Source organism: Chrysoperla carnea, chromosome 1 (genome assembly GCF_905475395.1).
Source record: "Chrysoperla carnea chromosome 1, inChrCarn1.1, whole genome shotgun sequence".
NCBI classification, from domain to species: Eukaryota; Metazoa; Arthropoda; class Insecta; order Neuroptera; family Chrysopidae; genus Chrysoperla; species Chrysoperla carnea.
The window spans coordinates 11,250,506-11,271,503 of NC_058337.1; the positions used below are offsets into that span (position 1 = coordinate 11,250,506).

General features: G+C 32.3%; 1 protein-coding gene across 1 annotated transcript in view; it reads left to right on the forward strand.

Moving 5' to 3' along the window:
• The window catches only part of LOC123290730 (acetylcholine receptor subunit alpha-like), a 51,331-nt gene that overhangs the window by 14,088 nt on the left and 16,245 nt on the right, over positions 1 to 20,998 (forward strand). Inside the window, exon 3 of the mRNA XM_044871020.1 lies at positions 20,474 to 20,610. Coding sequence (XP_044726955.1) covers positions 20,474 to 20,610 — 137 coding nt within the window. The remainder of the gene's footprint in view (positions 1 to 20,473; positions 20,611 to 20,998) is intronic.

The following is a 20,998-nucleotide window of genomic DNA, read 5'->3' on the forward strand; positions in this document are numbered from 1 at the left end:
TTACTTTGTTTATATATTTAATTTCAGTTGGGTTTTTTATTTTTATAATTCTTTATTTTTTTGTCCATAAAATTATTAATTGATACCAAGGATCTATTCATATGTAATGATTTAGTTATGTATAAAGTTTGAAAACGAGCGACTGAAAAAACAGCTTCATGATGAGTAATAAGTGAATGATTTATATATATAAAGGCAAAGTTTTTAATTACGACAGAAAATCATAATTTGTATATTCTGTATGGTTTCTATAAATATAATATAATATGCAAAACAATTTTCATAAACAAAAACTTTATATCGTTGTCCTCATAATAATAATAATCATCATCATCATAATAATAATAATCATAATAATAACAATAATAATAATCATAATAATAACAATAATAATAATAATCATAATAATAACAATAATTCTGGAATTTCTCGTTTCTAACTACCAGGCAGCTCCTGCTACTAAGCCTGATATAGTGCTCCAGGATATCTCATCTAAGACTATGTACGTCATCGAGTTCTTTGCGCCTGCAGAAACGAACATAGTCACGAAGCAGGAGCAAAAACGGACTAAATATCTAGATCTCTTACAAGAACTACGACAACTACACCCTGGCTACCCAGTCAAAATGGTTGTCCTCATTATCGGTTGCCTAGGCGGAATTCGTCCCACTCTCGAGACGAATCTTTCTCAAATTCCGGTCTGCAGGTCTCCTCTTCGCCACCTTATCTCTTCTATGCAGAAGGCTGTCATTATAGGCACCCTTCGTACATTGAGATCGCATCAGACTGTCTTCAAGTAACAGCCCTTGAAGTTTCTTTTTTCTTTCTTTTAGTAGGTTCCACACCGCTGCGGTGCAAGGACGGAACCTGCTTGACCAGGACATTAGACAGACTTACGTACCACCGACTCGGAAAACAGACGGACCAACGGACGTCGCGTGGACTGACGGACGTACAGACTACACGGCCACAAGTCAGTGAACTTTCTTCAAAAGACGTAGCTGCCTTGTGAAGATTTATGTCTCTCAAGGAGATGGGAGGCTCTGGGGTGTAGATCCTGTATCCTCTCTCCCTCCTTGGCAGGCATGAATTCGTTATTATCAAATTTTAAATAACAATAATAATAATAATTTCTTACAAAAACTACGACAACTACACCTTGGCTACTCAGTCAAAATGGTTGTTCTCATCATCGGTTGCCTTGTGCGGAATTGATCCCACTGTCGAGACGAGTCTTTCTCAAATTCCGATCTGCAGGTCTCATTTTCGTCACCTTATCTCTGCCATGCAGACGGCTGTCATCATAGGCACCTGTCGTACATTGAGATCGCATAACATTTTCTTCAAGCTCTTGAAGTTTCTCTATTTTTCTTTTTTTCTCTTAGTAGGTTCCACATCGTTGCGTGCAGGGACGGAGCCTGCTTGACTAGGACATCAGACAGACTAACGTACCTCCAACTCGGAAACAGGCGGACCAACGGACGTCGTATGGGCTGAAGACCTCAAGACTACACGGCCAGCATACTTTCTTCAAAAGACGTGGCTGCCTTGTGGAGATTTATGTTTCTCAAGAATATGGGTAGCTCTGAGATGTAAACTCTCTACCTTCTCGTATAAATTCGTATTTTTAATTTTTTCATTATTTTGGTCTTAACTCAGAATTATTCAAGCTTATTGAAATATTTGATCATCACACAATAAAATTGTCAATTTGTCCACTTTTTACATTCCATAGCACATAGAAATTATTAAATTTTTTCCTAGAAACTCATTTAACAGTGTGTAAAATTACGTCAGCTAGAACTTTTATTTGAAACTTATTTTCATTTAACTCATGGATTTCAAGTTAGTTGGATAAAACTGATTTTTTTAGATAGAAAATCCACTCTTACTCCCTTACTGGAAATGTCACGATAGACACCGTCCTATGAAAATTACTGTTTGGGTTCATAGAACATTCGTACTAAGCGGTATCGTCAAATAAAAAAAAGCAAGATCGATATCGTTTCCGCGCTTATGACCCTTACTATGCTGCGCTATTTTTACAGGATCAGTCGCAAGGACTCAAACACATTATAGCTATATTTGGTCTAAGCTGAGTCAAAGGCTTTGTTTATACATAGACCAAACCTATCTACAGTGAATTTGTGCCTTAAAAGTTTTATTAAAAATAGCAAATTCTTTAAAACATTATTCATTCTTAAAACACGTCGTTAACGTTTTTGTACATAAAAATTATATTTCTATGAAAATTTTTTCTATATAAAAATAGCATGCTTTTAAAAATATTTTATTATACTTTTGCCGTGAAAAAAATTTTCAACCACAAGACCTCCATATGAATACAAAAAATAACAATTCGACACTGATTATGACATTGTAGATACTCACTCTCGCAATGACACACTTGAACACGAAGATACTCATCATATACGATGGTGAAGGAGACAGATAAATCGACCACAGCGCTTTTTTCTAACTACTTATTTTCAATTGTTTACAATCATGTAAACGGTAGTTTACATGAAAATAACAGACTATTCAGTTAGTATCTAGTTAGTATCTATTCAGTTTTGGCAAAAAGGTTCATTAGTGAAAAGCAAAAGAGCGTACAATGGGGTTGATAAGATTTTAAACCAATTAAAGCGGCGCATTCTGCAGAATCCAGCAATGTTTTGAGAATGATATTTTGATTTTAGAAAAAAGGATGCGTAGCAAAGTGTGGCCGCAAGAAAAGTAGCGTTCATTGCTCACCTGTCTGCACTGTATGCGGTCATTACGTTAATCACCCATTACTTGATGAAGAAGCAATTTTGAAGTTGTAACGATATATATAATTAAATCAAGATAACTACTACCAGAAATGCCTGAATTAAAACCTAAGTTACAATAATGAAAATTAAAATCAAAGAAATAAGTTCGACGATATACATCGACATGACATTGTCGTTCAATAAATATTATAAATGTAATTATACTTATATTAAATAAATTAATTATCAAGAAATGAAATGGTTACAAAGTCAAAATAATGATGAAAATTAAATTTTCTTATTTTAATTATTATAATTATATTGTTATGATAATGAAAATAAATATAACTAATTATATTTTATTTAATTAATATAATTTTAGTACAAATAATAGTTTTAATCATTCGTTATGAAGCATTCTGTATTCGCTAGTTATATTTCTAAGGAACCACGATATCTGTGACGTCTAAATTTGATATCAATGAGGTCTTACTTTGTTTATAGGTAAGAGGCGTATAGAGGTAAGATATACTATTATATGATATAGTTTTGTCGGTGATTATCGACGTGTCCTTATATCGTCTACAAGCCTCGTTTTGTCATATGTACATTTTTAATTCATAATAAAATGTCTAAAATCAAACGTTAGCTACTTTTATACTTGACCTCGGGGTATATTTCTGGTAGACAATCGCGCTAGTAGTTATAACCGGGCATAATAACCGATAATGGCACCTTAAGTATAAGCCAAATTCTCGAAAGGTGGCTAGTCACGAAAGATGTGCTTACTGTAGTGTTTGGTGTGCCTAATTTGGTCTTGATTAGCAATCATCAAACCTCCTGTGTCAAGAAATAGCCCCCCGAAGCTCAGCTAGGCGTGCGACGCTAAAATGTCGATGCCATTTATTACGACTTTGAAGAGGAATCTCTCATGCAAAGATTCCCCTTTCCATTGTCTAATTTTTCTACGTTTTTTATTAAAAGTGAAAACCTTGTTGGCTTGTCTTATAATGTACATATGCCGTCTTTTGTTTTTTATAAAAGTACTGTCGCTTGCTGTTAATTGTGCCAGTTCCTGATAACCAACCCACACTTTGTTACTGCCGTGTCAATCTTTCTGTCGCTGATTTCGGGTAGTGGATGCGGTAGTTAGTTTTCAGTACTCGAGTCCTAGTTTCGATGCTTGTCAAGTTCGTTAAAGTTCATTTAGTTTCTCCGAAAGAGTACGCCACTTACCGAACAGATAAGGTTGGTACTTACAGAATAGGATAGGTTGGTTAGTTGAGGGTGGTCACATTTTTTTTACCATTAAGACGAATTATGTGTACGCGCTTTTGTGGCTGCTTTAGATGTTGAATAAACCCCAAGATAGTGGTATGTCCCACCATCTTAGACGAATTCCGCCTTAGAAGTATTGCACCCGGCACTTGTTGAGCCCGAAGTCTTTTCTATATCAAGTGTGGCCTCCTCGGTAGTTCCTAACTGGTGTTCATTAGCGGCGTAGATCTTCATCTTTATCAGAACTTAACCGATTTTTAATGACATCTTTATTTTAAGGTAAATGAGATACAAGTACCAAAGGAAGACTAGTCGAAAATAGAAGACCGCTTTAAATTAAAGTTTTCCTTAATAAAAAATTAATATTTTTATTTGAAAAAATGTTTTTTAAATATGAATAGATTCGACAGAAATTGAATGTGAAAATCTATCTATGCATGCAATTGTCTGGCAATTTTGAAACTCTATTTGATCATGGGATAGGGATTTTTGTTAATATTTTGTAGCTACACTTCAAACTTTGCGAGTGCGTGTGTCAACTTCTTTACTACAAATTGAAAGCTTGTAAAATATTTTAGCATATTCTCAAAATTCATGGCAAGCTGAAACAATGAAAACATTTTCACTTTCCTAGGCAACCTACATGCCGGATTTTGAGGTTATTTTTATTTGTTGCATTTTTTTTTTTGTTTGGTTTTACCTCCCAACCAGCGAACAAATCATAACGTGCGATAAGGAACATAGTTCCAAAAAAAACACCCGGTAGAATAAGGAGAAATTAAAACGAATCTTTAGAATAATGAACATTGATTTTTCATTTAGAAAACTCTGAATTACTTCGTATATAGAGGCAATAAAAAACCATCTATATAACAGTTATTACTATTATCTTCAAAAGTTATATTTGAATAAAAAACACAACGGCTGTGTTTTTTTTTTTTCAGAAGTCATGAATTGAATAAAAAGTTTTTTTAATGGCATTTTATTGTATCATTTCTTCGTACCAAAGTATGCAAACTTATTTTTATGTTTGTTTGTTCCATTAACATATGATGGCATATTTTTAATGATAGACGTGAGTTGTGTTCACAGTTTCCACCGAGAAATTAAATAATTATATTAAATTTTAAGTTTTTCATAAATGGGGTGTTTGTTAATAGAGAACTTGCGTTAAGTTTTTTTTTGCCACAAATTCATATTTAAAAGAAAGAATAATTCATCAAAAGTATATTTAAGTTATTTTTGTTATACCATGTACATATGGAATATATCACAGTATATTAAATTTAGTCCTAAGTTTGTACCTAAAGCTTAAAAATATTGATGCTACGCTAAGAATTTTAGTATGGGTGTTCAATCACCTAATTAGTCCATTTCCGGTTATCTATCCGCCTGTCCGTCTGTCCACTGAAACATTTTTTACATTTAAACTTTTGTTCTATCTACAACGGTTTACAAGATGGGTCCTACGGACCCAAGACTTAATTGACCTTTGTTGCTCATTTAAGAACTCGACCTTACTTTTTACGTCCTGAGCATGCTGTAAAAATCAGCTTGATATCTTTTTTCGTTTTTGAGTTATCGTGTTCACAGACGGGCGGACGGGAGGACAACCGAAAATGGACCAAATATTTTATGAACACGTTACAAACTTGGGACTAAACTTAGTATACCTTGATCGGGGACACGGTAGTGCCCCCGCCAAATCGAGCGCGAAGCAAACACTGCCGTACCATCCTTTACCTATTTGAGAATCTCTGGATAAACCCAGAACGCAGAAAGGTATTATCATCATCCAGTATTTCGTCATCCAGTAAGCTATAATCACATACTTAAAATCCAAAATTTCAAATCTGTAGGTCGTTTAGTTTCGAAGTTACGCGAAAGCAAAGTTTCGCATTTATGACACTCACTCACTCACCCATGATCATCAGAATAGAACTAGTACTTTCCATAAACTCAGAGAGCTGAAATTTGGTACAGAGGTAGGGAAAACTAGGATAATCGAAGATGTAAAGTACCTGGTGATCCTGAAAAAAAATAAATCAATATGCTCACGTTTCTACAAAAAGAAGTGAAATGCCACCAAAAACATTCTGTAAAAAACTAGCCAAGTCCCGATGGAGCTGCTTGTTTATCTCTAAAAAGTAATGAAATCTAAACAAAGTCGTGCCAAGTCTAAGGTTCCTTACTGCGATTTATTGATTATTATAGCTAATGATTTGTGATTTGTCCGTTAAAGGGTACACACGGGTACAAAACCAGGTGCTCCATGACACCATTGCACCAATCTAAAACCACGTCAACGTCCACGGCCAAGTCACACAACATTAAGTATAATAATTAAGAAATCGCAGTAAGGAACCTTAGACTTGGCACGACTTTGTCTAGGTTTCATTACTTTTTAGAGATAAACAAGCAGCTCCATCGAGACTTGGCTAGTTTTTTACAGAATGTTTTTGGTGGGATATATATTACATATACACATGGTATAATAATTATAAAGAAATGGTTGGCATGCTCATTTTTGCTTTGTTTTCGAATAGAAATCGTTTTTCCAGAAAATGGTTACCTTGTAAATATACTAAAATTATCAAATAAAATATTGTGGATTAGTTAGTCAAGGTAGAATCTCATTGAAAATGCACCAAATAAATAATATATCGTACATATTTCAAGTTGCTATCAATGCAGTAACATTTTCCAAGCTGAGTATGCAATTTAAAGGAAATAAAATAAATACCAAATAAGAAAAACAGATAATCGTCTATTTTCAAAAAATGTATGGTTGTAATAGTCATCGCGTTACACAATGTATGAGATGTTATTATGGGTCATTTGTCATTTCCACACGATCTACTTCTACAACTAAATTTTACCATTATTCAATGGAAAATTTTCACACAAATAATGTACATGGGTATGATATATGTATAGGTAAGAAACAAACAAGTTGTTGATGATTGTTAAACGTCAGACCATCGACTTTCCAGTTAAGTAAAGTATTAAAATTATTTATGGATTTTAATGTTGGAATTATTGTAAAAAGTTTGAATTGATTTATAAAGAAATTGACCATTTTCTCACAAACAAAGTTCAAAAATCTCAAAATAAAAATTTTGATTTAATTTCCAAAATTAATTTAATATGTTCAGGCTCCGCTATGAAAATCAAAATCGTAAAAGTGAAGAACAGATTTTTTATTTTAGTAAACTCAACTTTAATGAAAATTTGCCCTACTACAAAAGTAAATTTATATCCCTATCCCTATCCCTTTATATTATAAATGTGAAAGTAAAGATGTTTGTTTGTTTGTCACGCTTTCACGCACAAACTAAGAATGGATTTGAATGAAACTTAACAATAATATAGCTCATACGTCAGAATAACACATAGCTATAATTTATAAAAATATATTTTTTTTTAAATTAGAAATTAAATTTAATTTGACATTACCATAAATTACAGATATCGGTAAAATAGTTCTGATATACTCCATGAATTATGACTATTTTACATTTAAAGGAATAGAAAACCGTATATATATTTTACCTGTGTAATCAATTCCTACCATTATTTCGAGTGTCAATCCTAGTAGCTTAGTTGGTTAAGGCGTACCCAATTCCACTCGCGGTATGCCTAGGGTAGCGGGTTCATTTCCCGCCGTCACAACAAAAATCAATTTAATTAATAGTTGTGATGGGCTGGTGGTATATGCATGAAGGAGGTGGACTCAGCCTCTGAAAATTTTTGAGGAGCTGATAAATGAAATTATCAGCGAGAAAGGTGGTAAAACACATATCTGGTATCACAATGGTCTCTATAGCCTAAGTGTGTCCTTCGTGGACAGCCAATATAACCTAATCTAACCTAACTATTACTTCGAGTGTTATGGAAAGGGGATAGGTGAGAGCAAGAGAGGTGAAGGCTATAACACAGTGGTCTCTATCAATCTTTACTTTAAGCCCAGCGAAGCGGGTGGATATCACGCTAGTTGCATATTTACACTCTACTTTCTAATGTAGAAAAAACATACCTTTTACGAAAATGTGAGCTAGGAATAAGTAACATACCTATATTAATAATTTCTTGAGTATCAATTTTTTTAAATCAATATGACGGTAGCATTTTCAATTCAAACTAATCGAAGGAATACTAACTGCAAAAAATCCGGTTTTTTGTTATGATTAGTGTAGCATTTCCAAGAGTGTAACTGATTAGAAGAGTGAGAGTGGTTATCCTGGGGTACGAAACACTTAGACAACAAGGACCGTTGTGATACCGAAAAAGGGATGCACCTTTTAAGCACATTGGTCTGCTTAAAAACGGCAGCTCCTGCAATAGTCGTGATATTTTGTCAGGCCCAGGCGTTCGTATTTTACTAATATTAGTTGAAAAATTTCAAATTGTGAGCTTTTTTGTCACTTTTACCACACTAATGACAGTGTCAATTATGGCGTTCATAATCCAGTAGATATTTTTAAGCAATTTTCACTCTTATTTTAAACTAACCAGGAAATTTAAAAGAATAACACTAGTTTAACATTAAGATCATCGTGTTTTTATAACATTTAAAAGCCATGTAGTACGGACGTTAGTAACAACAACTTTTAATTGCAACCTGACGGGCAAAAGGATTATGGGTTGAAGGTACATACCCTAACATTACTTCAACGTGGTGTCAAATCTGGTGATATTAGGTTAATATTATTTGAACAAGGCGTCGGACGACGTTCCGCAGAATCAGTACATTTCTCATTGAAAGCAGTACATTTCAAAGCTTAATCCAACCTCCCACCCGTAGAAAGACAATAAATAAATAATAGGGGCCTCGTGGCCCTATTTTTGGGTCACGAGGCTCCGGATGGTCACCAAAAGAAGCCCTCTTCTTAAACATTCACAAACATTCACATGTGAAAAAAAGTTCTTAAATGAGTAAATTGGAATTTTAACAACTTTTTCAATAACAAAATAAAAACAAAATGAAAAACACGACACAAACGAAACAAAACATAAACGAATTTTGGTTTTGACGCTTTTACGATATTTTATTGCATTTTCTTACATTTCCGTCATACCAATTGCATAGTTGACTATTTGACTAGTCACGTGACAGCCGAACCACTTTAATTCAGTGAAGGGTAGTCATTTTGATAACATACAACAAACATAATGTATCAATTCTAGCTAGACAATCAAAAAATTCACAAGTATAATAGATATGATAAAAGTTTGGTCTTCAATTTTCGGAGTTCTAACGGCCACTTAGTATAAGAAAGTTAATATATTATGTAAGTCTGTGTGCATATATTATTACTTTACTATACGTAGTTTTATATATTGAATGAAAGATGTATTAAACGATGAAAGGTACCAACCAATAAATTTACATAACAACATTTTGTATGATACATTATTATACATACAGGAACAACAATAATAACAACAACAAACCATCATCTTGGTTAAAACTTGAAAAAAGTACTTTTTTGTAGGTGATTCGTACATTATTTATGCAAAGTGTCGTAGTCGCAAAAAAGTATATATTACATTGCATATATGTTTTCAGATTATACATTTTAAATGAAAACAAGTGAAAACAAACAATTGACTGAGTTAATTGTTGAAATACCATGTATAGACAGTGTTGATTACTCTGTCACATTACACAAACATACATGTCACACATATATAACTGATAATCCCATATTATTACATAGGTACTATAATACATAGTGTTGATGCGCAATCGTTTGTTTTTTTGACGTCACGTAAATAACAAAAGATATTCACTTTTAAATACACACACACACACACACACACACAACTGATATTCCTATATTAATACATACTATAAAATTTGCACCTAATTAACGCCCTCGTGGGTAAACAGTGATGTTTACAAAAAAATGTTTCAAACAAAAGTTTTTTATTTTTTTATAAGGAACATTTTTTACATTTAAACTTTTGTTCTATCTCTAACGGTTTACAAGATGGGTCCTACGGACCCAAGACCCAATTGACCTATGATGCTCATTTACGAACTTGACCTCACTTTTTACGTCCTGAGTACGCTGTAAGAATTTCAGCTCGATATCTTTTTTCGTTTTTGAGTTATCGTGTCCACAGACGGACGGACGGACGGACAACCGGAAATGGACTAATTAGGTGATTCTATGAACATCTATGACAAAATTTTTTTCCTAGCATCATTATTTTTAAGCGTTACAAACTTGGGACTAAACTTAATATACTATGTATATTTCATATATACATGGTATAAAAAATAACACGAAATGATCTCTCGTTGTTTAAAGTGAGCCATTAAAGCCATCTAGTAGTATGTTTGTCGATAGGTGGCTTCCACGTGATCGAATAAATGGTTGAACTTGTGATACGTAGCAAAAACATTAATTTTACTGCTTATGATCTATGGTAAAACAAGTTTCTACCTACAATTTTTGTATTCTTAGCTACTGCGCCTTTTGCCTTTTGGTAGTCACAACTCCTAACACTGCCATCTCATTCAAAGTAACTTTTTTAACGATTTTTATTGGATCATAAACCAATAAAACTTTTGTAAGGTGTGTTGTCAAGGAAAAAATAGCCGCAGGAACTTGCAATTTGGAATAGATTTTGGGGATATTATCAAATGAGAAAAGCCAATATGAAACTTTAAATACCTTCTTGCAAATGAAACCTAAATTAACAAAATTGCAAGTGGTCTTAATAGATTTATTGAAAAATACTTATTAAAATTTTTGTACTTTTCTAAACTCGAAGTTAAGAATAACATGTCTCATCATTTCAACCCTCAGTACAAATGATTTTGAGAAATAGATTCCAAAAATAGAAAGTGCAAGTTTAAAATGAGCTCTTTACATAAGACAGACAGGGAAATGTACGTCGATACTTTTCAAAATTTACTGCCAGTAAGGGATTCGGTCCCTCCCACCTCAAAGAAACAGTTAGACCAATTAGTGGAAACCCTTATTACGGCATGCAATGAAGCTACTAGAGCATCATGTCCAACAAGGATAAACAAGGGGAAATCAAAACCTCCATGTTGGTCTCCCGAAATGGACATCCTAAGAAAAAATTGCCGACGCTTATTCAATCAAGCCAAAAAACCAATGAGTAGAACGCTTATAAAGCCAGCTTGATCACTTTCAAAAAAGCATTAAGGCTTGTAAAAAGGACCGCTTGGGCACACTTTTGTGTCCAGTGGCTCCAGAACATCTGGAAGACCCTATAACTGGCCAAAGGACGGAATCAAGCTTTAGCACTCGGGAGCATCTAGTGAATCAACATTTCCCTGGCCAAGAGCAGCGGGAATATGATGGCTTAGAGGCTACATCTAATTCGTATAACTTCGCCCAAGCGCTGATCGATAAAGAAAAGATCAAATGGACTATTTCTGTGTGTGAGCCATATAAATCTCCAGAATTAAATGGCATCATCCCAGCAGAAATGCAAGAGATCTCTAATAGAATGACTCCATGGCTGGAAGTCATCTACAAGGCCTGCATAGACTTGACTCACATTGCCAAAAAATGGAGACAGGTCAAGGTAGTTTTTATACCCAAAGGGAGACGTGCCTCACAAAGAACCCCCAAGGACTTAGTGTGCCAGGTGCCAGGTAGTGTGCCAGGTACAATATGGACTAAGTGTGCCAGGGTTTATCCTGGCAGAAATATTTTTTGTCAGGATTTTTTTATTTTTTACTGGTGTGACAGATGCTTTGGTCAAGTTTTGAGCTGAAACACCGAGATATTTCGAAAGTAGAACTCAAAACGAAAATAGTCTCTGACAAATTAATTTCCATATTTCTGCCAGTGTAAATCCTGACACACCTAGTACTAATTGTACCTATCTATTAAATAGCATTGATTCCATGAGTGAAATTTCGAGATTCGTGTAAGTGTAGCTGTTACTGTCCGGGGCTCCCCGTTTATTATATATTAACAAAACATAGTAGATACTTTTTACTTCTGTAAACTAAGCGAGCAAAACTAACGACCTTTAGTGGTACCTAAAGTTGATAATATCTATTTTAAAAACCCCCAAACCCCCACAACCCCTCCCGTGCGCAAGGGATGGGTTTTAGAGGGTCAAAACCCCTCTAAATAAATTTTGCACTGACAATATAGTCCTGTAAATGCACCCATTTATAACACTCGTTTCCACTGACGAATCAAATATTGATACATATTTTGAGCTGGGTACATTCTTAGACTTTGTCTTTGAGTCGAGTACTTCAAAAAGAAAACCTGGATCTTGGCGAGGCTATCAAACTAACTGATGCAAAACATATTTTGCTTGAAAAAAGAAGAAATGTTGGATAAGAGTTCAGGAAAATTTTCAAAACTATAAGCGATATCTGCGATGAATACTACATAGAAGTGCGGAAGCCAATATTGGCGTCATAACAGACTCAATGCTCGAATATACACACTGATTCAGTTAAATTTTGAATCATCGCAATATTTTATCAAATTTAGATTGCCTTTTTCTCAATAAAATGAAAAATTTTGAAGAAAAATCTTGCTCGACTTTTTGAACTAGAATATTCAATTTTGTACGGAATTTTACCTTTAGCGAATACGCAATGCTGGATGGGGTGCCAAAAATTCACTCGAAGCACTCTATATTTGCAATAAAGATGTGTTTCTGAAAGTCTACTAAATAATTTACGTTCTGGCAGTTTTGTCTGTGACAACCGTGACGAATGAACGCTTCTTTTCAACCTTGCGTTGTCTCAAAACACACCTTAGATCGAGAAGGTCTGAAAATCGGCTGAACGGTTTAATCCTCGTGCAATATACACTGCGTTGTGGAGGTCGATGCACACAGAATTTTGGAAAAGTTTTTTTCTGTACCTCGCAGAATTCATTTATTGAAAAACAGTGACTGAAGTTCACATTTTGACCTTATTGAGTGTTATCTTACTCGAAAAAAAAATTTCTTGTTGGGCCGCCTTTTCACTAGTTCCAATTTAGATCACCTGATTGCTTACAATTTATCAATAACAAATTTTGAAACTATTATTTTAATAATTACGTACGAAATACCTTTCCCGAACTTTAACAAGATCATCAGTATTCTCATTAAAGACTGGTGTTTTTATCCTATAATCTAAAGCCGTTGATTTTAGATCACTATAAATTTAAATTGCCGTCTCCAACACACAAATGGACATCGAATGGATGTTAGAAAACGGTTACTTGTATTAATGGTTGTATTAATGAATAATAAACTTAAAATAACAATAACAATGATGAATAAGCATCCTAGTTGCGATTCTCTGATGTTGTAAGTAACTAACTGAGGAGCAAGCATTCTTATCATTATTGTTGTTCCGTTCACAACACACATTCATTTACAAAGTACTCATTTGTTCACTTGGTGTTAGAAAGTTATTGTGTCTACCCACGAAGTCGAAATTCAGAATTATATATTACCATTAAGTTTTAAGGTCTAATGTATAATAGGTTAGGTTAGGTTATATTGGCTGTCCACGAAAGACACACTTAAGCTATAGAGCCCATTGTGATACCATACATGTGTTTTACCACCTTTTCCCCTGATAATTTCATTTGCACTACACCAGCCCATCACAACTTTTAATTAAATTATTTTTTGTTGTTACGGCGGGAATCGAACCCGCCACCCTAGGCATACCGTGAACGGAATTGGTGACGTCTCGTATTTCTCGACTCTATGGCAAACGGACTTTAAGCTACGCGATGCATAAAAAATTTTCAACATCGCTTCGTAGGCTCTACACAAAGGTGGACTCGCATCAAGATATTACCAAAGTAAGAAATTTAAAACAATAGTCTGAGGCATATCGTCTCTATCAAAGATATCGAAAATATACGACTTTGCTAATTACAAGAAAGTGCAGAAAGTACAGGAGAGAAAATTCACAAGTACAAGAAAGTACAGAAAGAGAAATGTACTGACTTAATGTCTTTTCAAGTCAGCAATCTAAGCAGAATTGCATCACCCCGGTAAGGGAGAATGTATTCAAGTTCTGCTGAACCATGTTGTGCGATAAGTTCATCCTTTTCTTGCGTTTTGATAGGCTTGCCCGTTCGAGTCGTTTGCCCGTTAGTGATATAGCCTTTTATGACTAATAATTGGTGATTGATGCAAAATCTCGAAAATATTTGATATCTTAGTGCACAAAGGAGTGCACCAGTGCACCTTTTACGTTCGTAAAAACAAATCAAAATGGATTTAGGGATTATCAAAATAGATCCTTCCGTTGAAAAGTCGACATCGAATGTGAGAACGAAATCTTGCTTAGTAGTAGAAGAAAGAAATATAATAATTTAAGCATTGATGAACATTTTGTAAGTCAAGTCAAAATGTATTATTCATCATTTTTATGGAAACATTTATAATATTAACCTGCATAAACATTTACATAGTGTTAATTGCAGTATTTATGAACAGATGCTATTTTTCTCGCAAATGAATCCGCACGTATTTCTATTAAAATGATGATGATAGTTTTTCCATTTTGATATAAAAAATTGAACAAGGATCGAAATCAAATTTCGAATCCGATCTGACAACCACGTAGCCACATGACAGATTTAAGCAATATGTTTCAAATAAAAATTACTAGCTCGATACTCGCCCGCTTCACTAGGCTTAAAAGTAAAAACCACCGCTTTATAGCCTCCACCTCTCTTGATCTCACTTATCCCCCCTCCAAAACACTCGAAGATATTGTTTTATACAGCTAAAAATAGTTTTCAATTGTTTTAAGTGTATAATAATTCATTGAGTATATCAGAAAAGATGGTCATGAATTGTCTTACATTTACTATTATAAATTTTTACAGAAATCTTTAATTTATGGTTCAAAATGATTATCATAGATGAAGCAGTAAAATGTCAGATTAAATTTAAATTTATTTTTTATTTTAAATATATCTTTTGTAAATTATAGCTCATAAGTTATTCTTTTGTATGAGCTATATATTGTTGTACAGTTGCATTCAAATCCATTCAGTAATTTTTGCGTGAAAGCGTAACAAACCAACAAACAAACAAACATCCTTACTTTCATCTTTATAATATATAGAGATATCGTAGTAAACAAACTGTTCAATCATTTTTTTTTTTTAATTTTAAAAACAAATATGTGAAAAGATATTTTATCTGAAATTGATTGGCCTGACATTTGCAGGTTTCACACACTACCACACAAATATTGAGTGATCTGTATACAATTTGTCTACCGTAAATACTAAAATATAGGATGGAGCGAAGAATTGTGCGATTTTGAAAATGCCTTAAAAAGAGCCTTATAATTATCAGACTAAAAGCATTTAAGAAAACTAATTACTGAAGAAAATTGATTGTATTAAGTAAACTGTGTTAATTAGGTAAATGTAGTTTAATTCCTTCTAATGAACTACGCCCATCTTAGCGTGGAAATTTTTACAGGTGAGTTTCAAAGTTATGCACTGCATCCCGTAATAATTTTCGAAAAGCCTAAAAGCAATGCTAAGGTATCTATCGCTCCATTGTAACTGAATGGATGACAAGAAAAACCATATTGACGAAAAATATATTAATTTAGAAACGCAATACAATTTTCTTAAAAACAGAATTAATTTTCTTTCGTTCGTAATTTTTTTAAATGCGTTTTTTTATAAAATTGAGGGTGGTCAAATGTAATTTGTGATAATGGGAATATTCATGAAATTTAAATTTGATTCAAATATTTTTCTTCCGTAACTTTATTGACTGGACATTTCAACTAAACCATTATTTCAGTAATAAATATCTTTTTATTACTTTTATTTGAGGGCATTTAAAAATTTCTAAAACGGAAATTCAGATTTGTATACGGACGTGACATCATAATACTGGCTTGTCAAATTTCTTGACATACTGTATGATATTAATTACTTACAAATTATATTATATTTCATTAAATTATACTGTTCTACGGTTTTTTATAAGAAAACTTAATAATAACGAGTGTAAATTCTGTGTTGTAAATTCATTTTTTAGCATGTAAAGTATACTTTGAACTGTCACCAAATGACAGATCCCGTACTTATGCGCCATCAACATAGAGCGCCAAAAGACTGCGTTTAAAAATCTCAAAATATACTGTATTTTAAATATTTTTTTACACTTAATTATAGCATATTTAAACAGTATTTATATTTTTACTTTGTTATAGCGGTGTAAACAATGAATTAAAAATATACAAAAAATACATGAATATTCCCTATTGAAGAGATTTCATTTTACAGCATTATCAAAACCACACGCTTCTCTGCGTCACCCTATACAATGAAAACGAACTAAATCGATCAATCTTGACACTTGAAGAAGAAAATGTGAATAACATTTTAATTATAGAATGTACAGTTAATGTATAGAGTGTCCTCATTCTATTTTATAAAATAAATTAATGTTTTGAACAGAAGATTGATTAAGAGGGAAAAAACTTTGCTTTTACTTGACGATTTTTTTAATATTTGTTACGGGATAGTATTCGCTGTGAGTGCAGGTTTATATAAAAGGCATCAGTAATACATGCGAATGTGAAAAGATGAGTTCGTCGGAGTATTCAATAAATAAAAATAATTAATAATAAAATAATTAATAAGTATTCATTCCAACGAACCTAAGTTTGGGAAAAGTATACCTGGTTCTACAAGATACGTAGCGGGCTTCGTTGTACAATTTATAAATAATACAAAAGAAAATTTTTATTCACGTCAGTCTGTTTTACCATGAAGATAGTTCTTCCTAAAGATTTTTTGCGTAGTTCGTCCCGATATTTATAAAACTAGATGACTACAATTTATTTTAACTATTAATTTTAACTATTAGTCGGCGGTTATTAATCTTAACTAACCTGCAGCTTCAATTCATTTATAGCTCGGAACCATATCTGAAAAATAAATATGGTGGGAGCACAAATAAATACATAAGTATATAGTAAAGTAATATAATGAATTAAGAGTCAGGCCAAGAAGCTTTTAACGATATCTCATTTGTCAAATTATGATAAGTAGTTTAGAAGCTAGGTGCGATCTGATGAACATACATACCGGTCAAACACATAGCCCTCGCCATTGTATGGTCGGGGTAAAAAGTATTTTCATTCTAGAGATTGAATCCGCATGGAATATCATGTAAAAATATATGTAATGTTTTATCATCCTTTTCACTCTATTTGTAGGAATTAACTCGTGAAGCTTAAAAATACTTTCAACTAGTCCATACGATGCTAGACCTCCAAATAACTCAATTCAATTTTTCAATCAATAACTTTGAGCTCATTGGTCATTGTCATCAGGTGTGTTACGAATGGTCTTATATTAAGAATTTTGCCAAAGTTTAATTTATACAGAATCATTTTGATAGAAACAGTGCACTTTATGTTTCATTAAAAATTCACAATATGTGCAGGCATGGTATTTTGTTATCCCTGGTCCTGTTATTCCCTACCAAGACTTTTAAGAGTAAAGTCATGTCAGCTTGAAGATGAACTGTCGAATAAGCCGATAGACGCGTTGTTATGGCAATCGAAAATTTAAGATTATTTATAAAAGGACAAAATATTTAATGTTTGTTGTCCTAGCAAACTACACGTGTCACCTACTTTAATGAAAACTGTTTTTTTTTACCTCCAATGTGAGGTGCGCATTTTAGTCGTTGCATAGTTTGCTGAGTTGGATTAAGGACAAAAGTTGCAAATTTTGATTGGGGACATCTAGTTCTGACATCAGATTGAACCAAGTTTTCTGGGTTGCTTTGATAGTTAATTTAGATCCTAAAAATAGAAAGAAAAGCACTTTAAATTAGAAAATTGATTCTCATCAAAATTATTGCATATAATTAGAAGAAAACACACTTGCTAGAGAAAAATGCTCTAGCTAAAAATTGTCAGAGGCGATAGAGTTCATTCACCTGTGTCCATCACTTTAACCTGAAATTCTAGTTTCAAGGTCATTTAATCCTTATCTTCAAATTATCTTGAAAATTAACATAGACAAATTACCTTTATTGTCCTTGATAACTTAAGTTTAACAAATTTTTCTAAAACTAGAGTTTTAGAAAAGACTTTCTTTCGATTAACTGCAATAATGACATATTTTTAAGTCGCCATTTCCTCCGAAAGCTATCGACTTTCGAAAAAATGTTTTAAATAAAAAATGTTAGTTTTTTTATGAGGATCAACTTTTTAATTTAATGTGTTTTTTTATTTCATACTTTTTAGAATCGAAAGTGGTTATGAGAACAACCCGAAGAAGTGGGTCCAATTTGATGTCAGAGCGTGATGTCCCCCATCAAACTCTGCCACTTTTGTTGAATTTATTTTTTGATTGGTTAACTTCAAAACGAGCTATTAGCCATAATAAGATAAATGGTTCACGATGTAAAATTTGTTTTCGTGTTTTGCATACAATTGAGGATATTCTGAGATATGTGAATTTTTCAAAATCACTAACGTAAACATATCCATGAAAAATAATATGACAATGAGATGCACTTAACACTTGCATTGCCTTGTCAGGCAAGGATTGGGCTATTTTTACTTTTATCAATATTGTTGAATATCCGATGGCAAACATCGGTTCTTTGAGTTTATTGCATTAGCACCTCTTCAAGCTGATGTCTCTTTTTATTGACCCTTAAAACGAGCCCTTATAAAGTTCCAAACGGCCACAAATAACAAAGTAACATGCCTGCAAATGTTATGTATTTTTAGCCACGCAAAATGTATCGTGATTTTATTTTTGCAAAGTGTACATCTGCTTTAAAAAGTAAAACATGGAAATAGCACCATGTTACCAATTAAGTTGTAAACATTTTTTATTTATTTGTAATATTTGCATTCATTAAGTGGCAACCAAAATTCCAAAATAAAACACGAACGACATATTTCTCGCGTGAATGATGATAAATTTTTTTAATTAAATTTTCCTGATAGTATTTTATGTGAAAAAAAATATGCGAAATTCAAATATAAAAACTTTTTGATAAAATGTACACAGAAAAAAAAGTATGTAATAAAAAAAAAAAAACTCCTGATAATATTGATAAAAAATATATAAAATAAAATAAAGTTTGTTTTTTGCTTACGAAAGCTCATAATATTTAATATCTGAACTAGAGGAATGTTTATGTAATGTTTTGATTTATTGGATACAAATATTATGACAGGAACAAAAACCTCCCTTAATTTAATCAATAAATTAAAATTTTCTTATCATGATCTGCAAGATAGTAGGCTTTAAAAGGTTTACGAAATATCTAAAAGGAAAAAATTAATGCAAATTGTTATTGGGTTATAAAAATTTCGTAAAAAAGTCGTTTTTGGGAGTAGTTAGGTGCTTTAATCAGTTTTTTACATATTACAAAAAAACTATGCATCAAATAAAAAAGCTTAATTAAAAGTTTTTTAGCTTAATTAAAAGTACTTGTACACATTTTCGTTTTTTTTCCGACTTGCTAGCTTCAAAATTGACAGAGGTGTGTCAATTTTAAAATGAAATTTTTTTGCTCATTCAATCGAATAAAATAGTATCGATCTTGGAAACCGTTAGAGATAGAACAAAAGTTTAAATATAAAATTATTCCTTTTAAAAAAATTAACAACTTTTATTTGAGGCATTCTTTCGTAAACCTCACTGTTGAGAGCGCAACTTTGGTGTTCATTTTCTCCAAAACTATAAAAAAAGGAGTGTTATTTTTTTTCAGGTTCAACTCCTAACTCCTAACTAGTGGTCTTGTGAAATATTCTAGAAAAACAAAAAAAATTCTAGGAAATACTTTTGTATTTTGTATTTTCAAAGCTTACTGAAATATTTGAATATATACCACTATTAAATTATCAATTTGTTCAGTTTTTACATTCCATAGCGAACTAGTTAAAAAATCAAAAAATAAACTTTTAAAACAAGGGTTCTATGGAATGTTAAAACTGGACAAATTGATTATTTATTAATGGTATGTATTCAAATATTTCAATAAACTTAATAATTTTGAGTAAAGAACAAAGTAATGTAAAAATTAAAAATGCGAATTTGGTCGTGAAAATCTGTACATGGATATAAAATAATATTCTAAGCTATCTTTGTTCTAATATCTCTACCCATCTCTGACGCAAGGATCGAAAATATTAAGAATCCTAGTCCTATTTATCAATTTTTAGTAGGCTGAGTTTAAAGTTCTGATTTCGGATAAGTATCTTAAAAAAATGTTACCTATCACTTTGTATGACTGCAAAATTTCGAATCGATATTCCCTTAAATAACGAAAATGTGAGAGGGTCTTTATCTTAAATGCGACACACTGTATATATATATTCTAAAATATAATAAATAAATAAATGTATTATTAATTTACAAACAATATTTATTATAAATTTATAATACTTTGTTTTAATTTTACAGGTGACGTTATCCATTTCAATTTTAATTAGTCTTCACGTGTTCTTTTTACTGGTTGTAGAAATTATACCACCCACATCGTTAGTTGTTCCATTGTTGGGGAAATATTTAATATTTGCTATGATTCTTGTTTCAATTAGGTAAGTTTCTTCATATTATATTATATTTGGTATCAATTAAATTAGAAAATGTTTTTCCTTTGTTATTTTCTTATGTTTAAAGTTGTTTTTATTATTTACAAACAGTTTATGCCATAAAATTTCCAATCCGCGTTAGTTTTTAAGTCATTATCGAATAAAAGATATTACGTGCAAGTTATAGTACCCTTCCTTTCTGGATCCTAGTAATTAACCCGTTAGCTCTCGTATTATGAGCATTTTGATCCCGCCTTTTGAAATGTTGTATGATGTGAAACTTTTTTATCTTCATTTAATTTTATTTATTTTCTAATTATGAATTTTTTCACCTATCTACAGTTTACAGTTTTTAAGTCCTTCATAAATTGTGACAATTTCTCTCATCACGAGA